General features: G+C 38.4%; 1 protein-coding gene across 2 annotated transcripts in view; it reads left to right on the top strand.

The window, feature by feature from the left end:
- slc39a11 (solute carrier family 39, member 11) overlaps positions 1–24897 on the top strand; it is a 161856-nt gene that overhangs the window by 32345 nt on the left and 104614 nt on the right. For both annotated transcript variants that reach the window (XM_005447999.2, XM_003438683.3), the window contains exon 4: positions 3237–3395. In XM_005447999.2, coding sequence (XP_005448056.1) covers positions 3237–3395 — 159 coding nt within the window. The remainder of the gene's footprint in view (positions 1–3236; positions 3396–24897) is intronic.

Raw genomic sequence — 24897 nt, 5'->3', positions numbered from 1 at the left:
TGAGTGTATCAAATTGGTCATTCTTCTTCAACCAAGAAGTGAGCCAATCATTTGCATTTCATAGGGTAATTGAAAGAAAATTCTAACATTACATTAAAAAGTTGCTGAAATGTTGCTGCCCTTTAACATTTTGAGGTCTAAGTCATCACTGGTGTTAAATCTCGACTCTAACCCTTCCCTTAGGGCTGGGATTAGTATGGAGGTCTTTGATAAACATCATCAGGATCCAACATAGCTAAAAACATGGTGTGAATTTGGAAATGATCAGTTAGATCATGTAAAGAAGGCCTGATTGCATTAATGAATGCTGTAGATCTGCTCTTCTTCTTTTTTAAGGGTTTCTTTGGCTGTTGTAATGAGTGTATTGTACCGTATTACCACTGAAATAACTTTAATTTCATTAAATGCCATATTGTTCAAATGGATTTTTAGTTTGGTTCAATTTCTCACTAGGTTTCTTTCTGGCTTCTCTTTAAACCGTAGACATAATTTTTTACTGTCATGGGCACAAAGAAATGCAATTTATATTCTTTTAAATTGAGCTTTCTTTTTATATCCTCATAACTTTGTTCCCTCTCCATGGTTATTCCATTGTGCCGCTGACCGGGGATTCGGTTTGAAAGCCGGTGCACTCAGAATAAATGGCATTTCTGTCATGAAAGCTTTAAAAGTAAGTGCAGATAGTTTTTGACTGCCAATCTGAAAGTGGCAAGAAATCACATTTAGGCAAATGGATAAAATAATGTGTTTGAGTGTGTCAGACAGGTTATAGTGTAGATGGAAAATAGAATGGGATCTTTTTGATGAATAAGAAATGATCATTTGTCTCTTGCAGTCATTTGATTGCTGCGAAGCTCTGACAGTTCAACACAAATAAGACTAAACCTTTTATCTCCCAGGATTCTAGTCAACTTTGGCATTGTTATATAAACCTGACAATGCTTGATAAGCACCTCTACATAACTTCAACAGGGGTCTCCAAGACAAAAAAAAAGTGCTTCGGCAACTTTTAAGTGATGCACAATAGAAGCTGAATATGTGTTGTGTTCACACATTAAGCTTGAAAAGATGCCCCGCTGTGTGCTGCTCTCTCTGTCTGGACTTTGACAGCTTATACAAACAGACTGCGATCTGGAGCGAACAATGCGTTCAGGGTGAATTACCTAAGAAGGTACTGAATACTGGACAATTGCACACAGTGACAATGGCAGCACACATATCCACACATGCACCAATAAAACGTGGGGAACTGCAAAATAATTCATTTGCAGTTTTGAGTGCTGTTAACATTGATGTTCACTGGTTAATTATTATGTGTTACTGAAGATCTTCAGACTGGAGACTGTCTTGATGTTATGAGTTATCAGAGAAATGCTTCAAATAGTAAATTTAGGTGACCTGAAAAATTTGAAAAGATCAGTGTCACTGCCAATAAAGTTTCATCTGCCATACTGTGACAGAAAGGAAGCAATAAAATGAAACCAACTAAAAAATCTCCTTAAGATAAAGCTCATATTAATAAATGATAGCCTCTATAGGTCACACTGTTTTGGATTTTATAATAAAACAGCTCTTGGGATTCAAGATTTTTGATGGAAAGATTTTGATTGATATTTTTATTTTATAACTTTCTTTCTGCCAAGTTTAAATTTATGTCTTGATTGGCTTACATGGACAGCTTCACAGTACTGTGCAAAAGTCGTGTCATCCATTATTTTTTTAAATGGAAAATTGGTGCTGTGATTTATTAAAAACATACAAACGTAATACAGGTTGTGGGAGATGAGCATTTGTACAATTCTGGTGAGTTGAAAGTCAATATTTGGCATCATCATCTTTATTTAGCATAGCCTGAACTGTCTTGGGCAAGCTTTCTTTTAATGTCTTTACGCAGAATTCAGGAATAGCTCTCCAGGCTTCTTGAAGGATGTTGGCTGCCTTTTGTGCCATTCTCTGTCAAGATGATCTTATACTGCTTCAATAATGTTGAGGTTGTGGCTCTGGGGGCATCGCTCTATGACTGAAAGTGTTCCATTTTGTGTTTTTCTAAAAAAAATGTTATCTAGGTATGGTTTTATCAGTTAGGCATCATTTTCATGGTGTATTAGCGTTGTATGAGTGATGAACATCTGAGGGTACTCTTCTGTGTTGATATATCCATCAATTTTAACAGGATCCCCAACAACACTGGCTGGAATGCAGCTCCAAACTCTGACAGAACTCCACTGTGTTTTACAGATAGCTGTAAACACTCACTGTTACATACATATTGACAATGATTTGAACCAAAAATGTCAAATTTAGATTCATCACTCCATAACACCTGTTGCCACAGATTTTCCAGCCCAGTCTTCATGTTTGGCATACCTCAGTCTTTTTTCCCCATTTCTCTTTCTTAAGAATGGCTTCTTGGAAGTCAGCATTTCTGATAAGGCTTCAATGAAGAGTAGATGGATCAACCGCGTCTCCTTTTGGACATGTGCCATTTGTTGCTTAAATATGCAAAGTTTTTGATTAATAGTTCTTTTTGCCTGGCAACCTACACTTTAACATATTGTAACAATTTAACAGTTGGTTATTTGCTAAATCATTGGTTACAAATATACACAACACTGGTTCAAACCTTGGGTTGAGTGCATGGATTTTAACCGCTGCAAGGACTGGACTGAAAAGTAGTGAAAAAGCAGCCAAATCCAAAGAACTTTGAAAGCGCTTCAGAACACCTGAAGAACTATCACTTAAGACCACTTAAAAAAAAAAAACAACTTACAATACCGTTTGGCTCCTGTGAAAAACCTTAAGAAAAAAGTCCAGACCTCAACATTATTGAAGCAGTGTAGGATCATCTTGACAGTGAATGGGACCAAAGACAGCCAGTATCCAACAGAGCTTTGAAAGTCCTTCAAGAAGCCTGGAGAACTATTCCTGAAGACTACTTCAAGAAATGACAAGAAAACTTGCCTCAGAGTGTTCAGGCTGTGTTGAAGGATTGCCGTATATACATGTTTCAGTAAATCACTTCATCATTTCCATTTTCCTAGCAAAATAAATAGAATTGAGGGGTGACTAAAGACTTTACAGCACTATAGGGCATCCTCCGTCCTTTTCCTTTTCCCTCTAACCTCTAACCTGACAGCATTTTTGGACTGAAAGCAAAAGTGCAAAAAAATCCAAGCTTCATATTCTTTTTTTTTTTTTTTAATTTCCCCTTTGCCCTCTTTTCCTGTGTATTTCAGGTAATGCTGGCTGCTTCCTATTGGTCACTGTTGGCACCAGCCATCGACATGGCGGAGGATTCTGGGAAGTACGGCTCATTTGCTTTCGTGCCCGTGGCTGTAGGATTCACACTGGGGGCCGCATTTGTTTACTTCGCTGACCTTGCCATGCCCTTCCTGGTAGGAACTCTGACACATACAGTATTCTATGTTTCCTGGAGAGCACAACAAATACTCTTGTGGTGATGTGAATATAGCAGGTGCTGATCAATTCTTAATGACTGTTTATATGTATTCATGGTCACTTTTCAAAGACTTATCGCTGCGCATGGGAGCAAGCTATTGATAATTCATGAGGTAAAGAAGAAGAAATGGAGGACATACTGTGGTGTGAATGTGAAGAATTGATTTCCATGCAGAAATAAACAGAAATACCCACTTAACCTACATAGGGCATATCTGAATTTGAATCCTTGAGGACTAGACCGGTGAGGTTAATACAGATGAAATTTCTAAAAGGAGCATAGAGTAGCATTGCAGTTTTCTTATAATTAAAGTATTGAAATTTAGTACATGCATACAGATATTCTATGATACAATAGCAGAGAACAGAGCTTTCTACTCACGAAAGAGTTGAATCTTGGCACAGATTCGCCACCCATCTTCCTTTGAGAGGTCTGCAGAAATGCCTAATGTTACCTGAGGCAACACATAGTTGTTAAAAGGACCAAGATTGTGTTTTGTTCCACTTTGCCTGCACTGGTCTTTGTGTGGTTTAGATAATAGCATAATTGCTGCTGAGAGCAACTGCTGGTTGAAGAATAGAAAACATGACAGAGAAAATGAGTTTGGGCCAAGAGCTAGTAGAATGCATCTCGGAGGATTAATCAATATAAAGTTCTTTGTTGCCTGCTCTGGAACTTTTGTAGATGATAGCTTTTGAAATACTTCAGTGTTTGCATATTGATACACTTTTGTTGCCAAAGGCCAGCACACCTGTAAGCCTGTTAGACCCAAGAAAAGAGCCTGTGTAACGTAATCATGAAAAACAAATCAAAGCAATATCATGAAACTGTGGTTCCATAAATGGAGACATTACCCTGAAATTTATTACAGTTTCTTTCAGACTATGTTATTTGCATGCTTTTTTCCATAGACAATCAAATTATAAGCTTATTTTTTCTCACTTTTTTCTACTTCTTTGAGTGGTATATAAATGGCTGTATGACACCTCAATCAAAACAAACTTTAAGCTAACTTTTTAGCTAACTTTAAGGCTTAATAAAACTCTAAATGGGTAAATATAATCAGCAATTGTACAGTCGTTATAAAAGGGCAGACTAGAAAGAATGTAGTTGTTTTTTTGTACCAGACCAGTAACTTTTAATTATGGTAACTTGGTGATTTAAAATGGGAGTTTTAAATCATTTTTGGAGCTAGCGTCAAGTTGCCATTAGAGGAATTGGATTTTTTAGAGCTTTCAATACTGGGAGTGCACTGAGCATAGATAGAGGAGGTAGATAAAGAAGAGATGCACACCAATCAGCCACAACATTAAACCACTGACCTGTGAAGTGAATAATATTGATCATCTCGTTAAAAGCCAGTGTTCTGCTTGACAGCTTCGGGTTTTGGCATTCAAGTGATTATCGCTTTGACATGTACAGCCCACCTAAACATTGGCAGAGCAAGCACTACTCTCGCGTTGCATCGACTCTCCCTGATGGCAGTGGCCCCACCCGCGGCAGATCCCATCATGCTTAAAAACTGCTGGAGAACAACTCGAGAAACATGGCAAAGGTGTTGACCCAGCCTAATAACTGCACAGATTGCAGTTTGAATGAGTGTCAGCAAGACATTTGGAAACAAACTTGATCCACTTGGCTGTTGTCTTTATGCTTTAGTCTTCTTTTAGTCTTCGTCCCAAGAAGAATAGATTCACAGAATAAGTTAGATTCACAAGAGTCAAATAACTTCAGTCCAACAGATTTATAATGATGGAAAGGTTAATTCTTTAGCTGGTTTGTCATGTATTAGTTTGTCAACTCAGCCTGTTTCTCATCTTTCTTCAAAAGAAACAGAGAGAATATGAATATGTGTAAAACACTGACAGAGATCTGCAAACCTCTACAAATTACAACAAAGCTGATCGGTACAGCTTAACTTTTATTAACTGTCCTTTAACCCTTTCCAAAATCGTCCATGTCTTATTAATGCAGATTTTTGCAATCTCTAATGATACAAAAAACAGGTCTGAGCCTTCAGACATGCGGCAGCACAGGAATGTGGAGTGACAGCAGTGGAGGGGGGAGATGTGGGATGCAGCCACAACAGTCAGAGCAGCAGAGAACAGCTGTTGCCTTAAGCTCCTGCAGTCACACCAGGACAGAAGCAATCACTTGAATTACATATGAAGGAGTGCATAACGTCCCTGTCATGCACACTCATATAAGATGACACGCACTCACATAAACACAGCGTACACGCATATCCTGGTGAGGATGACGAACAGTGAAAGGCGAGGGTGATAAAAAGCGTGCGTTCAAAGATTTGGTTGTGCGTCTTTGATCAAATCTATGATGCACATTTGAAAATGTAGAAAACACACAAGGGTTGTATTTTTAGGGTTTGATATTAAGACCATCAGTTAAGTTCAGATTTCATAACCTTCATTCAGTTATCAGCAGAGTTGTGTCATTGTGCAGGATAAAGCTTGACTGTTGTTGTGTGGCGTATTTGAACCTCATAATCCGATATCAAAACCTGGCAACTTGATGTGAGGGAAAGGTAATGAAGTTAGGGGTCGTCTCAATACTAAGAAATCAGGGAAGAGTAATAGACTGTTTAATGATAGACATAGCCTCTGGGTAGGAAAGTGGAAGCCACTGTGGAAGCACCTTAAAGGGCTTCAACCCAAAGCTCTCTTGATCTATGGCATTAGTAAGTTTTCCTGATGGGGTTATGTTCTTAAGAGATAGCATAGCTTGTGAATGAAAGGCCAATACTATTCTTCGCTTTCTAAGGGAGATCCACCCTTCAGGTGATGCAAAGCCACTCAGGCTTCACGAGAGGATTGTGACCAATTGGTGATGTCAGCCATCTTTCAGATACAGCCTACAGAGTAAATGAGGGACATTAGAGAACAGTTTTTCTAATTTTCTTGTTTGTGCAAAAAAAAGAAAAAATGCAAATGGCCACGACAGGACAGTGGTATAACACTAACGAGGTTAAGGTTTTTACTTTGAAAATTGAGCAGTTAAATGGCAGGAATGACTGGACTTCCTGTTCTCCTTGCCTACTCTGTGCAGACTGACACATTGTCCCATTACTGCTTGTCACAGTCTTGTTTCTTTCTTAAGCCACTCCTGTTATTTTAGTTTCATTTAATGGTGGTGAACACTCCCATCCTAAATCAAATGAGATAAATGTTTCTCCTCCTGGAAGGAAAAAATCGTTTGTATGAGACCAGGACAAAAAGCAATCTACTGCTTGGAGAAGAGGAAAAAAAAAAAGCACCTAATGCTATAATTTACTGCCTATCTTTCACTCCATCACTTCACCTCTTCGCATTTCAGCAGGGGCTAATTGGGCTGCTGACCTTCCTTTCCTTAAGCCACCCATGCAGCAGTTTAATACCTGTACTCCACTGGTAGTCTTAGTAATAGGGGAGGAGATAGCAAGTACAGCAATATGGCAAACGAAACATTTCTCAGAGCTTCAGCAGGGACACGTGTTGGTGAAAAGAGTTCAGAGCTGTAAAGGTTTTTTTAATCTATTGTATTCTCGACACACCATAACACACAGGGTACATTGTAAACTGTAGATAGCTATCAACTAGATAACTCTTTTATGCACTTTGAAACAACATGAAATACATCCTGGTGTTCTCCCAAGAACACTTTCATACTCTGGTCCTATTTCCTGCTTGTAAGACTTTTTATTTTGAGGTGGGCTCATCAAACTCTTGACAACTTTACAAACTTGCTTGTGGAGTTGCACATTCGAGAGATTTGTTAAAGCTTAAGCTTAATTTAACACTTCCTAATTACCATGTAAGACTACCTGCTGTGCTCGATTTGTGGGCGAGTTTTCTCTACAAATGTGGTCCCTAATTTCACATCATTAAATCCAGGAAATTAGCAGGTGGATACACAGCGTCCCTACCAGTGTTAGTATGAGCATCAAGGGACCCAAAATAGATAGAAAATGGTTAGTCATAGAACTATAAATACTAAAAAAAAAACCTTTTGCTAAAGCAAAGTGCTAGATAATTAGGTGGTGGGCATTAAAAAATCAGATGCAGTGAGTGTTATTTCACATTTGAGTGGAATGGAAGACTGTTGAACAGCAGCTGTGACGCTGCCTGTTCTTTTTTAACTTCAGTTTTTTTGTCAAATCTGGTCTATTGGAAAACAGATGAAAGAACAACCTGAGTGTTGAACCCTTCAGTAAGATCTGGGGGCTCATGAATGCAGTGGTTGAGTGGTTGTTTTGGATTAACTTGTCCTCTTAGATGGTAGGGCACTGAAAATAAATGGAAAGTTCTTCGGCGTGATCACCCGTGATCACCGTTTGATGAAACATCCTGATGCTGATGGGACTTGTGTTTTCCAGAATGCCATTCACAGGGCATGAAGGGTCAACGAGTGGTTTGATGGGTATGAAAATGATGTAACCCATGTGCCCTGGCCTTTACAGTCATTAGATTAGATAGATACCCAGCTGATGGCAACTTTCCTTTTCAATAAATGAGGGAATATTTTTTGGAAGAATGTTTTCATCGAATCCTTTTTTAAAACTAGAATTTGAAACTACTGAGATTAACAGTCTCTTTTGTGAGTGTCCTTCACCCAGGTGGGAAGCAGTATGTAGTGTCATATTAGATGTCATTAACCCTCATCAGACTGGCAGCCTGCCCAGGATGTACCCTGGCTTGTACCCTATTGTAGCTGAGATAGGCTCCAACCCTACGTAACCCTGATAAGAATAAGTGAAAGAGGATGGACGGATGGAGAAGAAACTGTAGCTGCCAGAGAAAAGAGCATGCAGGTTCAAACCTAGAATAGTGCGAGTGAGCGTTCATGCTGCTTCTTTGCCTTGCTAATTGTGTTTGATAGTGAGAGTGATGAGGCATTGAGTTGGCAGCATTTGGTGGTCCAGTACCCTAAAACATGTTTTTGAGTCTGTCAGACTGAATATTGTGTACAGTATTGGTGTAAACTCCCCTACATGCCTGGACTGTTATGTCTTTAGCAGGTAAAGGTTTGGAGTTTCAGTCTGCAAGTGTTTAAAGCAATGTTTTAGCAGTTTCTAGTAGTTAGCTCCACCATCTGTCTTGCTGTTCCTGTTGTTGAATCTTACTGTAAAATGGACAGACTTTGAATGTCTTGGCAGTCATTTGTCTTCTGTTGATCTTAGCATACATAGAACCACAAGTAGACTTTTATTACATATCCTTTCTGACGTTTGTTTTCTTAGCACGTTACATGTGTCATTTTATTCTTCATGGGCATTTCTATTTCTTATTCTCCGGTCTTGTAGTTTCTCCTCAGCTCCCTGAAGCTCTCCTTTATTTTCATTTTATCACATATTCGCACTGCTACTTCAGCCCCCCTCCAACGACTGGCACCATGGTGACAGTAGTGGAAACGTTGGGCAATAGTAATAGCTTGCATGAAATCAACTAGGAACCTGTGGGGGGCCATCAGTGTTTGGACAGCTGCTGCTGGCCTGACTTTTACTGGCTCTTCAACAAACACGGAAGCTGAATGAGAAGAACAACTGGGAAAGGGTAAGATGGACACAGAGGGGGGGTTTGGGCTGACAGGGAGAGAACGATGACGGTGATAAGGTACGAGATGGGAACAGGGTGACGATGAAACAGAAAAGGAGTGACGTTGGCAGACAGCAGGAAGGAGCTGACAGAACCTTTCAGCTTGGTGATAAAACCAAGTAACCAAGACAGTGTGAATCTGTTCCAGTAAGACATTTTTCTTCGCATGCATCTTCGCTTTACACCTCTTCAACTAAAGGAATATGAAGGGCATGAATAATAACTGAGTTTCTTAGAAGAAATTGTTTTCAGAAGCATGTAATGCAGGTTCAGTGTTTATTCATAAACCCTCTGTGGGTGGGTTGTTTTTGTTCCATCAAAAAAGCATGAGCAGGAATAATGAAAGCCATAAACCTCCACACCTGCCAAGTAATTGCAGAGTAATTAGTATTAGATTAAAAGAGATGGTGTTATTATTGCAGATGTCCTGAAGACAACACATCTGCTTTCATTATTTATTTATTTTTTTGACATTAAATTTCCGCAGTGCTCTTTCTCAGCCCGGACAATCACTGTTACAAGCACAATGCACCAGGTTAAGTGTGTCTGAACAATGAGTGCAAACCAAAGAGCAACCGGGTCCGCCAGCTTCCTCCCACAGTAGAAGAAAAATCAGTTTTCAGTTAACTGGTGTTTCTAAACTGGATTTACTTGAATGTGAATGCAGGGAGGATGAAATGAATTTATGTGAAATGGTGAAGGTGACTTGTAGTCTAGGAATAAGTCTATCCTATTCCATGTTTTGATTAGGGATTATATACAGCTGTCACTATTCCATCCTTCCAACCATCCCTTGTGAAATAAGAATGCGGAATTGTTTTCTATTCTTTGTAGTAGCAATGACACAAAATAATGAATATGGCAATATATCATCCCATTATCCCTTTAGATATCTTATCAATACTCTGGTGGTACTGTTCTTGATTGTGGTGCCAATTATGAAAGACATGAGGACAACTGGAAGTTTATTAATTTGTTGTGAAGAACAAACTCACAAAGGGAAAATGACAGAAAGCTATTTAAAATTGGTTCTTTGCTAAATTGTCTGTGTAGACACAACACTGGTTCATCCCTTGAGTTAGGTGTCTTTTTATGCTTTAATCATTCATAGTGAGTCAGTGTTAAGGGACTTAAGAAACAAACAATCAAAAGCCATTCCTCTGTAAATGATCAGGTCCAATAACAATTACAAGAAAGCCTAGCTCCTTGAAGGAAAAATATGAAGAAATGAGGTGTGGTTCAAGACTTTTTCACTTTATTGCCTCTGTTTTTGGGGGTGGGTTATGTCCTCTGTTTGAGTTACTCCAATATCATGACGTGTTTATGATTGTCTTGTGGTGGACTGAGTATCATTATCATGGTAATCATACTGTGATAATATAACAGTGTTTTACTCTGGTTCATCTCAATAACAGCAGTTTTTCATGGAAGTCATAATTTGCTGTGTCTTGTCTAAAATTGTTCCACTTTTTCTTGTTCTTGACTCTGTGTATGAGCCTTGCTCTTCTGCCCTCAGTCTGAAACCAGTGTATAGAAACTGACCTGACCTTATGTCAGTAAGAGCCTATGATTACAAATCACCTGTTTTTGCTTTCTTCTGAGTTTTATTAGTAGTTGGATAAACACAGAAATTCAGCTCACCTGAATTCAGCTCTACTAAAGCTCTTGTCAGTTTTTGTCCATCTTTTGTCCTTTGGTTGAAGACAAAGAGAGAACAAATGTTATGGGAGCAAGCCATTGCAGGATTACATGGTTTTAGAAAGCAGTGGCACTTGACCTTGAAAGAACTGATGGAGTTTAAGGCAGGATAAAGAGAGCAAGAGTAATTAAAAAAGGCGCAGAGAGTCCCTGTTCCATTTTCACTCATTGGTTTTCAAACTCTCACATGTGCTTCTCTAACAATACACGTGAAGAGACTCTGATGTGACTCCACACTTGAAACACAGCGCTACTTTCTTACCTCCTTGTTCTAACCTGAGCTACCCATCACCATAACAACATATAGCCCTCAGGAATAAAGGAAGTGTTGGCCAGAGGTGGGAACATTACACCATACTGTACAGTATATCACCAGAACTCGGTTTGTGTCCACAGCGTGCAGGGGGCACTTAGCCAAGAGGGGAGGATTAACAATGACCAAAGCACAGCAAACACATTTACTGGACTGGGATTTTTAGTCATGGTAACTCGACGTGAAAGTCCCAAACAATAAATCTCTTTAACAGTAAAATAACTCCACACTTTGCACTTTAGTTTTAAAACTCTGGCCTTCACCTTGAGTGACTGGGTGAGAGAGTGACCAAACGCACACGAAATACCAACTGATTTAAGCAAATTTCTTCAGTCGGTCTCAAGAGTTGTTTGTAGAAAACTGAACCCATGAAACGAACTTTATTGTGGCTGTTAATTTGCTGACTTTATTATAGGATTCAGTCCATTAAGATGGACTGAATCTGCACATTTCCATTAAGGAGCCATTAAATAAAAGCTTGCATTTTGCAAATATGAGCAATTCCCTATTCAAATTAGGACAGTTCATTTAAGAAGCATTATCTTCTTTTGGCCTCTCTAATATCACCTACTTGCTTTTCTTCCTCCCACTCAGATGGAGCTGTCAGCAGAACTGTTGACTCGTGACCAAGGGCCTTACTAAGTAGAGTGGGTTAGTAATAGAATCGTTTATTGCTGTTAACAGGCCTGAAGGTTTACAGGGTATTCTGTGCTGTTGGTCATGGTGGAGTTTAGAGTGATCATGCAAGGTTACTACATGTTGTTGGTACACAGTAAAAATAAACTGCTGCCACAGTACCACACTGTCTAACAGCAGAAATGTCAGTAAAAATGAACAGTAAGAGGAAATCAATGAATAAAACACCAGCTGAGCACTGATTGATTAAGGAAAGAACTGCACACTCCTCCATTATCTATTACACCGACCCCCTCACACATTTAGCTCCTGTGAGAAAAGTAATCATCAGAATTGTCTCTGAAAACGGGAATAACAAGAGCCTTGATATTCCATCGGTGAACATGCCAGGAAAATACCTTCAAACACCTTCAGATATGACTGCGACAGTGGTGGGGCTTGGCCCTAATAACAGGGTCGGAATCACACAGAGCAGAGATCGTCACACTTCAGTTCACCTAATTGTTGCCGATTTAGATTTAGCAGGGTCTTTTTTTTCCAAAAGATAGAGCAGAAAAAATAAAAACGTGTCTCTGCGGAGTATTCCTCTCGGTGAATCGACAGAAAGCAGCAGCACCTAGTCACGGTCAGCTTACTGTGCAGGGTAAAAAAGAAAGACATTCTGTGCCCTCTGAGTGTGTCTTTAATTGGTCAAATACAGCCCAAATCACAGCACGGTAATTCTTTTTAACTAATGTGTGCTGATTTTGTCAGATAGCGTGTGGTTAACAAATCAGAAACGGGTTTAAGGACTCCCCGGCTGTTGCTGTGGCACTAACTGAGGCTTTCTAGCTGAAAGAAGCTCTGAATGACCCAAAACATCGAAACATTTACATCCCGGAGGCTTCACACAGCTGCTTCTACTGACAAGACAAATTCAGCTCATACAAACAACAATAAATCAAGTTCATGTTTATTCCTTTCCTCATATATATATTTATTCTGTGTTTGTATACTCTCTGGATGGGCCATCACCGACCTGGCCCAGTACGGGCTCTAATTCTGTTTACACTTATGAACTCACAAACACTATCCCTGCAAAAGAAGACGTCTAAAATAATACGGCCATCTGGAGAAGTTCGAACGGAGCCACTGACTCTTAGCTCCTTTAAATTTTCCTTGTTTTTATACCACCCACGTTTGCTGTCAAACACTCCCCTCTGTCATAGAAGGTCCCAGTCCTGTTCTCGTTCAGACGTCTTGCATCTCTATTAACCATCCGCACAGAAGAGCTTAGCTGGCTGTAGTACATTGTTTTGCATGCATAATGAAATGTAGCTGAAATCAGCTTTCTGCTTGTTCACACTGTACTGCATAATGAAGTAAACATGGTTGTTTGAAGAAATTCTCTCCCTGTTTCTTTTTTTTTTTTTAAATCCTCTTTAGCTGATTTGTTGAGCTTTGATTAGCAGGGACCGTCTCAAACATACCACAGGGAATAATGTGGTTAAGCTGACTTGTGATTTTCTTCTTCTTCTTCTCAGCTGCGGTTATTGACCAGTTTGTCATCGGTCTTTGAGCTCAAATCTCATTTGAGCTGGGTATTAGGATTCTAACATAATTAAATACTGGAGGGAATAATTTGTCAAACAGCCGGCTGCTTAGATTGAATATACAAGAATGTATTTACGGATAATAATTTTTCTTGTTCTAGAAAAAATTTAAATAGAAAAATTCTAACAGAAAAAAGCAAAGGAGATATCGTTTATGCAATTTTGAAAAATGGAGAGAAGCAAAGATGATGCATGACGAGATAAACTGCACTCATAATTTTTCAAAAACAAGCAATTAGAATGTCATTTTTGTGCTCTATTAAACTGTTGACTTCTCTTGAATGTTTGCCCTTATTTTCTGTCATTAATCATGATGGATGAAAAAAGTTTCCAATAATGTGTTCAGCATATTACATTAGAGTAATATGCTGCCATGGTGCAGTCTCACCAGGTTTCACTTCGGATTGTACTGGTATTAATTTTGTTGCTGAGTAATTTTTTGTCAATCTTTTCGTCAACCAAACAAAACAACTGCTGTTATTTTGTATGTGAGGGGCCCGTTACTCGTGTAAAAACTGTGTTGTTGGAAATCCGTGAATATTTTCCCCCAGCACCCAACGCAGTGAGCAGGAGTAAAAGTCCAACAATAAGCATTCAGAGTTAGAAATGAGCATTACAGGTCCACTATAAAGCTACAGACCAGCATAATACTCTGACTTTTAGTCTCATGATTGGATTTCCAATTCTCAGAATATCACGAGGATGATGATTTAGCTGGATTTGCTTTTGCTTTTGCTGTGTTTGTTCTTCATTGCCCCTCACCTACCACTGTGACAGATATATTATTTGTGTTTTTCAGGTCAGTACACCTACAGAGCAGCTGAACTCCCCTAACAGCCTACACTTGTAACACGACTTTCATCTAATACGTTCTCTTAACTGATGATTTGAATTGCTCTATCTTTCTCTTTCCTTTGATGAAGAGGCGGTTTGAGAGATATTTTCTGGTGGTAAAGTAGAAAAATGACCATCTCAATAGCTAAAAAAACCAACGAAAATTCAAGCATTGTCTCACTGGCCACCATTTTCCAATTTAGATTCAGGTCTTTTCAGATAACCCATTATAAAAGAAATGGAGCAGGGTGTCACATCATTAGAACAGTAGGCCCAACTTTCGAGGCCTCACTCACACGCGCCTAGAACCAGTTAGCGACCATCTGGCAGCCACTGGTTACAAGAGAAAAATGCATATTTCCCAACTTACTGGCTCATACTGGGCAAAAGAAATCATGAGGATGATGCTATGTAAAGCCTAATGAGCCTCCTTGCAATTGCTTTGATTGTAAGCAGATTGCCACAGTTGCTTTGCAAAGATCTCTCCAAGAGGTGGAGAAACTTTGACAAGTGCAATATAAACTGAAAAATAACGTTACTTACCATTTTTCCGTGTGAGCAGTGGTTGCCAGAAGGTAGCTACCCAATCTCTAGCCTCCATGTGACTGAGGCCTAACATGGTGTGAAATTGTTGGTTCCTACCCAAGTAGCTGTGGTGCCTCATCTTAATCTAACAGCAATTGAAGTAGTAGCAAAGTTGTTGATCCTTGTGATTGTTAGGTCTTTTATTGGACTGATTTTCCCTTAAAATATTATTGAGATGGTCGTTTAGTAATTTGGGAAGCTACCTTTTACCAGAGATCCTAAACAAAACATACAAACCATTCATGCAGCTGTTGTTGCATAGGGGTGTACCTTCCAATCCTTTGCAATAAAAGACCTGTTAGCCAGTTGCTGCTATTATTATTCTTTCATCCAACAAAACACTGGAGAAGATTTAATTTGAAATGGCTGCAGACAGTGTTGGTTTATATAAATCTTGAAAATGACCTGTTAGAATGAAAGGACTCCCTTTTTATACAAAACTGCTAAAAATAAAGGTATATTGCTTTCTGTAATAAAAGCTCCTGTCACCATATGCTATAGAGGCAATATCTTAACTGAAGATATTCAAAGCAAGTCTGACAACCCTGTGACCAGATTTCACTGCCTGGATTTTTTACATATCTGTTCTCTTTCATCCAGACTGCAATAACCTCCTCCTGTCTCCCATTAGACTGTCAAATGGCTGACACTGGGAGTCATCCACTGTGTTAGATAGGGACGCTAAGAGACACTGCATCTAACTGAATGGCTGTGCCTGGGTTACCATTAAACCAAACTGAGCTTTGATAATGTGGCACATGCCGTTTGATGAGCTCTGTTCTTCACACTGCCTTGTAGCGTTATGAGGGTATGCATATTTTACTAGGTTGACCCTGGTGGGAATAAATTCAGAATCTGTGCTGCATTAGTGCCGTCGTCTACACAGCTCAGAACAATTTCCAGTACCTGCATCCTTGTGTGTGTTTGTATGTATGTCTGGGGATTGGATCATTCGAACAATTAGTGCTTCTGAAAACCAGAAAATGTGATGTGAGTAAGGGTGCAAACCAGCACAAGATAAAACGAATCGATGCACATTTTCTTTGCTTGTTCCTGGTTTTGGCTGATGTTGTTCTTAAAGCAAATAAAGTGGGTTCAGGGTTCACCGTAGAATATCAGTGACATTCAGAAACTTCAAGTGATGATGGGCAAAATAGCTGCTAGTGATGCAAAGTATATGGGTCCTGAGTTGACCCTTTCCCAACTCCAAGGTGAGCAACTGAGGCAACTAAAGGAATGTTCACTAATGACAAATTAACATCCAAATGACCTTTTGTGGACATCTTCAGTACTTGTTTCATGTCGTCCACTGACAGTCAAAGTTTCATATAAATGGAGAGGAGTTAAAAGATAGTGGAACAACTCCTGGGCTGCACCAAGGCACACTATATGATAATAGCTATTATAATAGCTATTATTAATACCAGACATTATACATTAAGAGTTAAAGAATAAAATGGTGGAACTAGCTAACTTGCAAGCAGCTAGGGATAGACATTCCAAGCAAAATTATCATTATTATTTCAATATTCACAAAAAACTCTTCAAGTATTCTGTCCACATTGCACTCTCAGATATGATATATGATACAGTGCATCATTACAATAGACCTGTGACATGTTAGCTTTACCTGGTGAAGTTTGCACTGGACCTGTTTGACTGCTCTACTTCTCTTTGGCTTCCTTTGCTTCTCCTGTTTGTGCAATAGCATCTAATGTCGCACAAATGATCCGGCCACTGGTTGTAATTGTTCATCTTAATGGTGGTTAGCATATAGCTTCTACTTGATTTTTACTGCCACAACCTCAAGTTAGAAGTGTATTACATTTTACCGCCTGCTGGCATAACAAGGGAAAATATCAGAATCTGAATATTGAAAAAGGTGACCATCTCTAAATCTACTGGACTTTAAGTAATACAAGGAGTTTGATGTCTCCTGTGTCGTCATGCTCATTCACAATTGTTTGTCGTGATCTTTCACTTATTAATTAATTATAAGATATATGTTGCTAGAGCGGTGTGATCAATGTACATGCACAATAAAAAGATAGACTGTTCTATTTTATTCTGTTCTGTTCTAAAGAAAAATGTATTCATCTCATTTAGTTTGTGATGATTATATCACATAGAGACTGCTGCTTAGTAAGTACTCTACTCTGAATCCCAGGCTGGAAACATTATTTATAAATATGTTGCACTTTTAATTTGATTTATGTTATGCTTTTGTGGACTGTTGCATCTGTTACTTTGGTTTCTGCCAACATAATGAGCTGATCTCATTGTGTCTTGCATGCTTAGATACTTTTATATTTAGCGTATTTAATTTATTTATTTAGTTTTAGATAAGATCATCAGATCTGCCCAAGAAGCATGAAGATGGAATTATGTGCCTCAAGGCTACATGTAGGAAAACATTAATTAGGGTTTTACATCTACATTGCTGTTGCCTTGTTGATGATCCATTGTTAGAATTGACTCACTTGCAAACAGCTGCAACCCACTGTCGATCTGTCTTTGGAAGGTTTACAAAGACAGATTGAGTATGATTTTATGTTTTTTATTGTTTTTTCCCCGTTAACCCTGCGATAGATTGTGTACCCCTCCTCTCTATGAATCTCCTATCTATCTATGACAGCTGGGATAGATTCCAACCCAGCTGCAACCCTGAATGAGGGAGACATGGATGGATGGATGGATGGATGGATTCTCTACTTGTAATAAAGGTGTTTTTGTGCCTTATTTTATGTCTTGGTTTCATCAGAGTAAAAATAAGACTGCAACATCCTTGAAACTAGGAAAAATTGTTGATTGCTGGGTGATTACGTGCAACATTTTTCAATTACAAATAGTTGTGGCAAACATCTGGTTGCCTAGAGGTCGCAGCACCCTCCAACCTCTGCTTTCAGTCTGATTGAAAATGATCACACATTGAAAGTTGATTGCACAGCTCGCCTGATGGGAGGCAACCTGTCCCAAACAATCACAATCTAACTTGGACCATAAATTAAGGCGTGCAAGTCACTCTCAGACTGATTGCCAAATGTTTGTTGTTGTTATTTTGCATTGAAATCGCTGTCCTGGAGCAACTATGTCAGTGTTTGTGGAGATATTTGAAATCTCTTTAAATCTCTGTTTGAAATCTAAGAGGTTCTGGCTGAACTCTGAATGTAAGTAGATGATAATAATTTTTGATGAATGGGAAATTCTGTATTTGTAAATAAAAATGGATGGCAACAGACACTTTTTGATTATTTATCATAGTTAACCATTATATTATCACAAACAGAATGTATGAAAATGGTAGCTTGAACCCCGCTGAACTGAAAACTGATAGCAGACTGTGTGTGTCAGGCTGTTTTTACACACCAAAGGCACGTTTAAGGCAGGAACTTGACTGAAAGTGGTTAGAGACCTGGTCCAAAGCTGGCAAGTTCGTTGCATGCGGTCGTTTAAAGCGCATAGAATAAAAGCAGCCTGTAAGTGTGTGCGTTAATGAGTGGATGTAGCTTGTAGTGCACAATCTTTAATATGAGCATCCACCAGTGTTACAGTGTAGATGCGACAGAGAATAGCAAATAAATCACCCTAAACATCTTCAATGTATAATCTGAAAACTTTTACATTAGGACATGAGTCTTTGTGTGCCATTAATTTTTCAACAACAACAAACTTCTTCTTTTTATTAACATTTCTGTCTCCTGAAAATTAAATTGACTTTTTCAGTATTTAAAGGAAATTTCTGTTTTTTTCTACCAGTGCACACTAATGCAAAGGGCTCACACACATACACATTTGTGTAATTCTATTAAGCACATTAATTCATTTGGACACCTTATAACCAAGAAGAATGGCACCAATTTCAAACCCTGAGTGCACCTGCCACAAACCTGTTACCCCCCCCCCCCCCCCTTCAAATTAATCACAGTGTGTTCAAAGCTTTTAAACACGCAGCAGATGTACACACACGCATGCACAGCAACACACAACACACGGAAAATTCTATCAGTGTTCATTTATTACTGTTTTATTTATTTCTTTTCATTCTTTTGTCTGTCATGGATTTGTTGAGCTTTTTTAGTTGGCTATAGATGCTTTCATCTTTTTCTCTCTGCACACTGTTTTATTAAGCACGGTTCTCTCTGGCTCTTGCTCTTTGACTCACTCTTCCACCTGCCTTTTTGAAGTAAAGCCAGCATAATTGCACATCGTATGAACACCGTTGCTCCCTTCTTCCTCGTAATCCATCATCGATGTCCCGGCTTCCAGCTCTTTGCATAGTAGGGTCACAGCGGTCATTTTAATGAGTTTGCAATGTCTCACTCTGCTCCGTCTAGTTTGTTTGTTATCTCCTCTGTGTTTTCGAGATTTATGGTTGCACGTGAATAAGTGATGTCTCCCTTATCGGAGGCGTATGCCTGGCTGTGGTGCCCCTCTGTGTGTGCCTTTTGTTTAATGGATTCTGGTAAAACACTGATATGCTATCTTGTGACTGTTTAGAATAAAAGGGAGACACAGAGATGCTAAATGGTCCTCAGAGGCGTTTTATTAGCCCAGAAATCACAGGAAGTTTGAACAAATATTAAAACAGCTACATGTGTGGCTCTGTGGACACTGATTTCCGCTGACTGCAGTTTTCATTTGCAAGTAGAAAGAATGTGTTGTTTTGTGCCTCCGCGTTCTCCAAGGACAGTGTGTTTTGCTCCTGAGTTCAAAATGTAGAAATCAATCAGTTTTTCAGTCATTTAAAAGCGACCCAAAGAGCCCCCAAGGATCAATGACTCAGCATGACTCCTCTGATATGCTGTATAGTCAATGGCTTCAGAAGATGACTAAGAGAGAGGCAAAGAAACTGCCTTGTATCAAATTTATATTTTAGTGCCATTTGTATGTGATAGCCAAAAGTTTCCTACATCCAGTGTGTGAAATAATATGCAAAAGCAAATTCTCTTTGTGACAGGTAAATTACCACCAGACTTAAGTGTTTTCCAGCTCACTGATTTGCTTCTTTGTCTAGATTTCATAAGTGTTCTTTCCAGCCGCAGCAGACAAGTGAAGAGCTCCATAAAAGCCAATATATCCAAGAACCCATAGTAAGTCCATGTTGCATGTATCACCTGTTTGTGGTGCTCAGTAAGAGAGTAAGTCTGTTAATGTAGGTTTGCAATTCACAAACAAAGTAGTTTGTGATTTAGACATTCTAGAAATGAACCGCTTTACCACCTAAATTAATAAATCTGATTAATTCTTATCAATCAGTGCAGATATTAAACATTGCCAAAGTTTTGTTTGTGTGTGCGTGCTTGGATCTGCTTTACAAAGAAATTGGGTGCGCTTGGTGTCATCATAAGCCTACAGCAACTACTGTCTGGTTTTTGGGGAGGGTGATTGGATTTCCCCTTCCAAAAAATGTATTCACCTTCCCTAAAATTGAAAGCATAACACAGCAGTGGATACATTTTTCACATCAACAACCAAAAGCTAATGTCTATTGTCGACATTTCATAGATCAGTGGTAATTTTTGGCTAGGCTAAAGCTAAAAGGCTGTTCCATGTTTAAAAGGGAATGTGGAGGAGACAGAGTAACAAGCTATATAACACCTTGATTTTCAGCTCGTTTGAAATGTTCTTGTATTGATCATCAGAATTGCTTGGCTTGTTACTACAGTTGAAGTGACAATGGCCACATCATTTTTGCACCTCAGCTGATGGTGTATTGCCACCCCACCAAGGTGGGCGGGGGCGGGTGGGCGTCATTGACACCCAAATTTTTGAATTCGACAGCCATTTTTATAATTCTACTAATTCTTTCAAGATTCTATGAATGGTTACAAGTGCAGAGAGATGTTATACAGCCTCATTATATAGCAACATCTCAATAAGATAATCCTTGCAATCAGCGTTTTAGCACATGGAGACCTGCATAGATGCAGTTTTATTTCCATTTCCAGGCTGTCCATCCGCAGAGCTGGAAACGATCCAGAACCTGTAGCTCTTTGACAGTATGGAAAATTCTCAGTGATTTTTGTAGCAAGTAAATTACACTGCAGAACATTCTGAAGCCATTCAGTTCGACTGAACGACTCAGAGTCTGTGTTTGAAAAGAGGTAATTGGCTTTTTAGTCTTAATGCTCTGCTGTAAATGTCTTGGGTATTTGGATTTGCCAAAAGTTTTGCAAAACTAGGCAGAGATGAGATTAAAATAGAACCCACAGGGTATTGTACAGTCACGCATCGACTACCTGCCTAGTTGTGGTGAGCTAATCCATCCATTATATATGTGTGTGTGTGTGTGTGTGTGTGTCCAGCTGTTAGTCCCTTTTGCTGTCTTATTGATCAGGATGGCCCAGTGTGTGTCTTACGCTTTCTATTCTGGGCTTTTTCTTTTCCCACATTCTCTCGCCTTCTCTTTTTCTTGACCTTTTCCTCTTGTTTTGTAAATATTACAAGATTTCACCATAATCTACAGCATACTTTATTTATTGATTTTGATTTAAGCCATAACTCAATCTAGGTGAACCACTTTATTTTCCCCCTAGGTTGTAAGCAGTGATTGAAGTGATGAAAGATGTGGCAGAGGTTTACAGCACGCCAGTATGTAAAATTCACTAACTATGTGTGCGGCATGATGATAGTATGAACCTACTTTCCAGGTTGTTTAAAATATTATGCATTTTTTAAACAATAGGTGTTCATGTAATCCCAGCTAATCTTAATGATTTATTTAGTTTAGGCTAATTTATTCTGTATCACCACCAGTGTTGGTCAAGTTACTTGAAAATAGTAATTAGTTATCATGTTACTGTATATCAGTAACATGATGCCCATTTCTGATCACCACACTAAGTAGAAGAACCTGCACATTCAGAGATATTATCCTCGCTTGGAACTGAACACACAATCATTCTGAATTAATACAATATACAAAAACCAGTTTGTCTTCTATAGTCTTGAACTGTCAGTTATCACATTTGCACCATCCTGAGGGCATGTGTTGAAAAATATAAGATATTTTGAGGGCCAGTGGTTATGGATATTAGCGAAATAGTTTTGTTATAATGAGATGATCTGTGTTGGTTCCATTTAATTGTAGTTAAGATGCTGTTGTCATGTTTTATTATCGTTATAATGCCATAAGTGAAGCGTGTTGCTTATGTCACTTGTAAATGCCTTACTTTACATATAATGTATATGCAATACAATGTAATGTAAGGTAATTAAGGCTACATGTAAATATCACTGCTGAATCTCACTTAAAGTAATATAAGAAAACACTGTAAACTGCTAAAATAGATCAAATAAAAATGTGACTTTAGTTGCAATTTTTTGACATAGAAAAAATTCATACAACAACTATACAGTTAGAACCGCATAACAGTCGTCATGTGCATGAACAAAGACGAGCTTCCAGTTTATGGAGCCGTAAAATTGTGTTAGCGTGGTAAAAATGGGATCATCTCCATTCAAACATGGTGAAATTTTGAAAGATGTAAGTAATTATTGTAGAAGCAGTACTTCAGAGTTTTAGCACTGCACTCCTATTGTGTTATCAGCCAGAAGAACAAGAAGTAAATTCCATGCATTCCTCTAACTTGTCAAAACCTAGTGATTACATTACATGCATTGCACTGTGACTCACGCTGTGTGTTACACTGGAAGATTTAAGTTGATGGCTTCATGCTGAGATGATAAGCGGGCAGGAGTCTTGTACGCACTCTTCCTTGAAACGCCATAGCACCAGATTGTTTCCATTTCATTTCCAAATGTGTAGTCTTCAGACCCAGCTGACACTGACACGAGTGACACCGCATCGCTTACTCTCACTTACTGTAGACCTAGAGTTCCCCCTAACATGTTCAGATGAAAAATCATTCAAATCCTGCTGAAACCTGAAGCTTTAAATCTTTTTTGAATCTGTAGCCTAAAGGCTTAAATGACTTCACAAGCACAGAAGAAAACAAACAAGCTTGATTTGATACTGATTAAAGTCATTTACAACTGCTTTCATATCTGCCTGTATTAGAGGACTTTAGATTCAACTAGAGTTATTAGAAGTGTGAAGAAGTGTTTCATGAAAGTATTCAAATAATTTGATTCCCTACTATTTTGAAGTAAGCTGTTCCACAGTTGGGGACATTCTAGTAAAAAGAGTATAAGTACTATACCTGACTTGAGAGGAATATTAGTTTTTCTGAATCAATGGCAATAAGAACCCATGATGCTTATGTTTTTGAAACAATTTGTTACATGTTGAACCTTTTAAGGAAGTTGATTTCCAGAGGGATCTTTTATGTGTGTGTCCGCCTCCCTATTTGTGTGAGCAGGTGTGTATTTGAGGACACAACCATCTGTTACCGTGGTCTAGTGTTAGGAACAGGAATGTACACTGCCTTTTATTCAGTTTGCACTCCTTCTGCATGTAATTAACATCTGATTTTCTGCTGGAGCAGCTTATTATGCAATCACCAGCAGGAACTGCCTGTGCTACAGGCTCAACACTAAGTCTTAAAATTGCAAATTTGTGATTTGCGAAAATTTGAGTTGCCAGCCTGTTCTGCAGAACAGAAGTTTCCCTGTTCATGGCACCAAGAATAATTGTGAAAGTGATGTTTTTCTAATTGAAATATCTTAAATGTCAACACCACAGTCTTGGGACTCATCACCCACGAAAACATCAATTTCAAAGCAGTGATAAGAACAGTGTCATAACCCAAAGCATATTTTCTGAATCCAAACCAGTTAGTCTTGATTGCTAACCTGAGAGGTCAAATGGACTGCTACTTATGAAAACACCAGCAAATAGAAAAACACTGCAAGACCACAAAAGTTGAATAAAACAACGGAGACAGAAAAAAAAAGCTCCAGAAAGAAATCATGAAAAAAAAACCATGAAAGAAAACAGAGGTGTTTCTGTGGAAACAAAAACGTGACGGAACAGCCGTGGAAGTGAGAAGCTAACAGTTAACAGCTACTAGCAAACATGTATGTACGGTATTGTATGAATAATGTGATTAAATCATGCGCATCTTTTCATCATCTTTCACTTTTGAATGTGTTCAGTTCAGTCTGTTGCAACAACAGGCTGTCAAGTTATTGTGTCCCCAGAAACAAACACAGTTTTCTTTCCTGATGTTTTAGCTTTTGCTGCCTTTGTTTCTATTTCTTTTTTTTTTTTTTTTTTGGTGCTTTTGCAGCGTTTTTCTATATGTTGGTGTTTTCTTAAGTTGCAGTCCGTTTGACCTCTCAGGGCCACCGAGCTAAGTGTTGGGGAAAAAAGTTAAGTATTCACCAAGTGAAAGAAAACGTAAGTCTAAAGTGAAATGACAGTATGAATAGAAATGAAACATAAAATCACTGGTGCTGTTTCAAACAATTCAAACAAAACCATTGAAACCATTGTGACCTGTTGCTCTGTCACAACCTCCCATGGTTAAAAACTTTCACTTTTTCAAAAATTTAAATGTGCCCAAGAATAACGAACAAAACATATGTCCATGAATATGACTCATTAAAGCTAAATTATGTGACTATTTTGTGCTAACTAGTGCAAAACTGTGTTGGCTCAGTAGACCATTTAGTCACATCTTGGATGCAAAGACAACTTTATTAAATTACAGTATCGATTCTCATTTCATTTTAGGCTAAAGTTTGGGTTGTGTTTTTTTTGGATGAAATACTGTTTTAAAGACACCTTTTTACTAAAATGTGGTATTTTAATCCTCAAGAAAACGCCTCCTGTAATGAATCCTAATAGTGTTCAAAAAACTTTAACATTAAATGGATCCCAAAGTTCTAAACACTTGGTTTTAGTTTTTTTCAACTGTCTACGTTGTTCAAAGCTTTTTTTAATCAGGTAAGAGAATTAGCTTAGAGGTTTTAAGACTTCCACATGATTAGTGTGATTCCCCCCCTAGAAATGCAAATTATTACTTAATGTATTTTTTTAAATTAGGTATAAAACAAAGCATGATTTTTAAAGTCCTTTCAAGCTTCCTTTTATCTTCATCACTAAAAATTTGCTTCAAAGTGATTTATTTTATAAGGCTGACTTTAGTCATGTAATCATATAATCAGTTATTATTATTATTATTATTATTCAGTTCATTTTCACCATGAATGGCATAAATAGGATTATAATGTTCTTTGTCCATATTTAACTTAATATGTTGGCTGACTCAAGTCCATGTCGTGTTT

This window comes from Oreochromis niloticus, linkage group LG8 (assembly GCF_001858045.2).
Source record: "Oreochromis niloticus isolate F11D_XX linkage group LG8, O_niloticus_UMD_NMBU, whole genome shotgun sequence".
In the NCBI taxonomy this organism is placed as follows: Eukaryota; Metazoa; Chordata; class Actinopteri; order Cichliformes; family Cichlidae; genus Oreochromis; species Oreochromis niloticus.
This window is presented reverse-complemented; position numbering and strand designations above follow the sequence as displayed.